We start from the raw sequence: 5,054 nt of genomic DNA, 5'->3' as shown, positions 1-5,054 counted from the left end.
TATCCACACATAAATCTTGATTTTAGTTGCTTGCTGTATCATTCTGGTCATCTCCCATATATTGCAAATTGAGAAAGTCATAGATAGCAAGGTCACAAGCATTGATATTTTTCAGTGATCAGTCTTGAAATCACAAACGTGTATCATTGTAATAAAGCACTCCAGAGATCCCCTAGCCTCCATGTATATTCCGGTAGAAGCGATTAATACGGTTTATTCCTTGATAATCACATCGATGTATAAGCAAAGTACTGTCATCTCCTGTTAGGTTCACTATTACTGAATACTCCATGTATAATAATAATAATAATGATAATAAAAACGTTACTTATAAAGCGCTTACCACCGAAGTCTCTAAGCGCTATACACACAAAATAGACTGATATACAATTACATACTATACAAAACTAAAAATGCAAATAGACATACAAATTACAATACATATGGAATACACGTCAAAGTATGTATGTAGTCCCACATGTTCCACAGCTGATCAGTAGTGTTCCAAAACCTTCAAATCATGCCCAGCTGATGTGTTCCAATCATGTCATTTCATTATATGCTTTCATCATATTCTTTAAGACATTGTCATTTTCCCGCAGCTTTTAAGCAGTACATTAACACTTTGTAAATAATAATTATATCCTTGCAAAATAAAGCTGATTTGGACTGTATATAATATAAACGAAAGAGAATATGCCTTTGATAAAACGATTCATCAGCTTGAAGTTTTATTTGCCCTTTTTCTCTGCTTGTTTAATCTTTCTTGCTTGCGTACTCACATTACTACCTGTTAGGTGTTTATACAGGGGGCCATACATCTGTAAAACAGAAGGAAAAAAGAGAAATGAATGATCATTACCACTGACACACGATGAAGAAAGAACAGAAGGTTAATAAGCATACACAGGTTTATGGTCCCCTCATGTGCCCAATTGATGGTAAAATAAAAATAATAATATAAAGATGAAGATGAAGATGAAGATGAAGATGAAGATGAAGAAGAAGAAAAAGAAAAAGAAGAAGAAGTAGATGAAGAAGTAGAAGAAAAAGAAGAAGAAGAAGGAGAAAAAGGAGAAGAAGAAGAAGAAGAAGGAGAAGAAGAAGAACAACAATAACAACAACAACAACAATAGTATCACTAATAATAACATTAAAATTGATATAGATATTGTGGATGGATATCACTCATATATCAAGGTGTTTTTATCCCATAATGTACACGTATATTATTATTACCAACTTTTGCAATGTCATGGACAGAAACTTTTAATATTCATTTCATCAAATAGAAAAAATTTGCCTCCTATTTTGCATTGCAACAAGAGTCATGATCTATTATCATGTCCATTTTTATTCCGATATAATAAGTAGACATTAAAGATAAACTTTAGTACTGGTAATGCGATTGCATTGTGAAAGAAAAGGTGTGGAAAGGATCAGAAACAGTTGGTCATGTAGCATGTAAGTATTAGTGTGCACTGCAAGGTTCTGGAGTCATCAAAATCATAATAAATTTGACCGAGTCTTGGTAAAGTAACAAGCACTGTACACAGAAAGCTATATATGGGACAACACACATGGTGTCGGGGCTAGTACTACCTTGATTTCCTTGTCTTTCTATGCTCATTACTCAGCCAGTATACATTTTCTTCCAAAATTGTTTGGCACATGTCATTTATTTGTAATCTTGAACATTCAGTGTAAGTTTCGTTTGATTCTGTGAGAATTAATTTTCTTTTTTTTACCAGAACTCAAGTTTATCTTTAATACAATCTTTACCATAGTATTAAAATAGAATAAAATCCAATAAGCAAATTAAGATTTGTATAACTGAAAAATGGTTATTGACAGAAAAAAATTGCAACTGTCTATTGAGGAAAATTGTACATTACTGTAATTTGTCATGATTTGCTTTTATTTCTTGATAATTGATGTCGATAAGTGTTATGATTAATCTTGTTCATATTTTGATATTTATTAAGCTCATGAATTAGTAGTTATCTGTAAATTGTTTGTTTTATTATTGTAAAGGGCAATAGTATTTTCTCTGAGGATAAAACGCGCTATAGAAGCCAAGGTTATTACTATTATTATTATAAAAGATAAGTGTGTGTTTACTTACATGAACCCATATAAATCCTGTTCCAGTATCAATCCATGTCCCAACGTTGACCCACTTGCCGCTATAACGCACATAACTCCATGTACAGAGAAGAAGGATGGCATAGACTAGCAGCATATTGGCCAGATTTGACAAGGAGTAGAATCCTACAAGTCCACACATCCCTGACAGGATGTACATTGCAAGTATGGTGGTGACGAGGGTGATAGGGGTTCGTGCTACGTTGAACAGGTTCTTGCTATCGTTGTGTTTGATGTACTGCTCATAAGACTCCTCCATCTCAGTTAAGAGCTTGTCCTCGTAGTCCTGACTGTACTCTGTTCCTCCCATCTTGCGTACTTCTCTGAACTGATTAATGGCTGCTTCTTTGGTTTGATTGTGATTCTTCTCTAGTTCGTCTGGACTCAGGTACGCCTTGTCACCTCCACATACCTGTATCACATATAAGAAGACATTATTATAGCCCGGCATGAGATCGAGAATGGAATGTAAAATTCTTATGCATCCAAAAGAGGTTCTGACGATCTCCTAATAATCTTTGTCCAAATTTGAATTCAGCAGGTAAAACTACAAAATCAGCATTTTATTGTGTATTAACCAACTTTAATAGAACTATTCATACAGTCCAAACTCTTGTATACTCCTTGAAAACTACATAAACAACAATTCTAGAAGGTTCCTTTGTGACTGAAGAGTTGTTTATGTGCCTTTACTATGAAACTAAAACTATTGTGGAAATGCTTGTTTAAGATATTATAAAAATATACACTGTCTTGAGATGTTCTGGTTAAAACTATGAGCAAGAGGTGACTCCAATAGTACTATTTGCTGAGGGGCGCAGCCCCGAAGCAAACGGTACTTTTGGAGTCACCGAGGCCCATAGTTTTAACCAGTACCTCGAATAGAAGGCATGGTATATTTGTTTTATATCCTGCATCAAAAATTTATTTAAAAATTAAAAATAAAAAAATAAAAATCCTATTTTTGGGGGAAAAAATAAAATTTAGAATAGAAAAAAATGTCAATTTTTATCCAAAAAAATGTAAAATATTTTGTTTTCATTAAATTAAGATTTGAAGAAAAAAAATCAATTAAAAAAAAAATTCACAATATTTTTTCAACTCCCAAATAGTACTCTTCTCTAGTACTTTTTCAGAGCAACCTTAAAATAGATGGAATATTTCTCAAGCTCTCAACCAATCAAAAGCCATTAAATTTTTGATGCATGATATATATCATTCTAAAGGCTTGTTCAGACATGGAGCGGTAAACCGCCACAAAAAAAAGCTGCCGCTTTTAAATGAATGCGCGGTAACAATTTCATCACAATGACATACTTGCTTGAATAACCTGAAATCCGAGAGACCGGCAAACAGACGTAAATAAAAATCATGCTTGATGCCAAACTTGTATATCATTTGTAAAAAAATGTTTGGTATAGGTAATACTAATTATATTGACAGAGCTTCTTTTTAGGGTACATAAGAACTACTGCCCTCATCTTCGACTCGGGACAATATGATCTTAGCTTGGTCAATATTTCTGATGTATTCCTCAAGCCCAGTCAATATAATATAATTATTGACTGAGCTCTGTTATAAGATGCAGAAATATGACGCCCATTACATTTTATGTCCTCATTAAAAAAAAACTGCCACGGTTCTGGTGCATCATAACTGAACGAGCCATAACCATTCAAAATGGTTCTCATTTAATGCTAACCCATATTGTGACTCTCAAAATACATGCAAGCAAGCACTCAAGCAAGAACTGTTCATACTTATCATCACATTAGAGTTGTTGTGGCATGACAGTGGTAAATGCTAGGCACTGGTACAATAACTTTTCAGCATTACATATGAACATGGCAGCCATGTTGTCATTCTATCTACTACCAAACTCTACTCACCTGTTCCATATCCTTTGTGTATTTGTCCTTAGCACTTGCTACTGCAGCTAAGTTATTGGCCTCTGCTGTCGCCTAGTAAACAAATGAGGTACATTCATACTTCAACGATGGATACATACAACTTGGAAACATAACAACAGCATTAATGCAATGCAATTCTTTCAATGCCTGTACCCATTCTAAGCATCACAGAAATGTGTCTTTTTATGTAATAAGGCTTTTACTATTAATTTACTGGAAATTATTTGTTTATTTCAAATTCATGTGTCTCAATAAGTACACCAAACTTTACACTTTACACATCACTCATTATTTGAAATAATAATAATAATAATAATAATAATAATAGTGGTTTCTTGTAAAGCGCTCATGTCTGTCAGACGTGACACTCCTGGCGCTCCCGAGATATATATATATATATAAATGATATATATAATGAAATTTTAAACAATTCTTTAAGTGAAGTTTAATAGGTTGTTGAGCCAAAGTATATATTGATAATATATTGATGATTTCCTTTACTATTTCTCTGCATTATTACAAAGGATACATGTTAGATGCACATGAAAACTGTTAATTTGATTGCCATACATCGTTCTTCTTACCTGTAGCATAGTCTTAGGTTCAGGTAAGTCATCCCCCCTGTAGATATCAACGTAAGCCTGAATCAAACAAGAAGCATGAAAAGATAGAGTAGTGTGTAAATACAAAATACATGGAAACACTTGAAAACTCAATTACAACAAATAATAGAGAAAAGGGATACAGCCGCTTTCAAAAATATAAATTTGGACAAAGATTCAAATTTATATGAATGTTAACCACTTATGAACAATGATCATTTTGCATTACAGATAATTAATATGAATATCTTGATCCTAAATATCAGTAATTAACCTCTGAATGAACTTGGCATACTCATGTACACAAGCAGATGACAGCGACACAGACATTTTTTCAAGGTGTCATTTTTAAATTTATTAGGTTACTTACAATACATGTTTGCATATAATTGCCAGC

At 33.1% G+C, this 5,054-nt stretch overlaps 1 protein-coding gene across 1 annotated transcript; it reads right to left on the bottom strand.

The window, feature by feature from the left end:
* Positions 1-484: 484 nt before the first annotated feature.
* LOC590354 (atlastin-2-like) lies at positions 485-4,692 on the bottom strand. Its single transcript, XM_030998599.1, has 4 exons — positions 4,640-4,692; positions 4,035-4,106; positions 2,126-2,557; positions 485-821 (listed from the first exon to the last, which is right to left on the bottom strand). Exons 1-4 carry the CDS (start codon positions 4,646-4,648, stop codon positions 732-734), a joined length of 603 nt encoding a protein of 200 aa, XP_030854459.1. The 5' UTR covers positions 4,649-4,692; the 3' UTR covers positions 485-731.
* Positions 4,693-5,054: the final 362 nt, after the last annotated feature.

Source organism: Strongylocentrotus purpuratus, unplaced genomic scaffold (genome assembly GCF_000002235.5).
Source record: "Strongylocentrotus purpuratus isolate Spur 01 unplaced genomic scaffold, Spur_5.0 spur5_scaffold_5, whole genome shotgun sequence".
NCBI classification, from domain to species: Eukaryota; Metazoa; Echinodermata; class Echinoidea; order Camarodonta; family Strongylocentrotidae; genus Strongylocentrotus; species Strongylocentrotus purpuratus.
The sequence above is the reverse complement of the archived record's forward strand: the minus strand, read 5'-3'. Positions and strand labels throughout refer to the sequence as shown.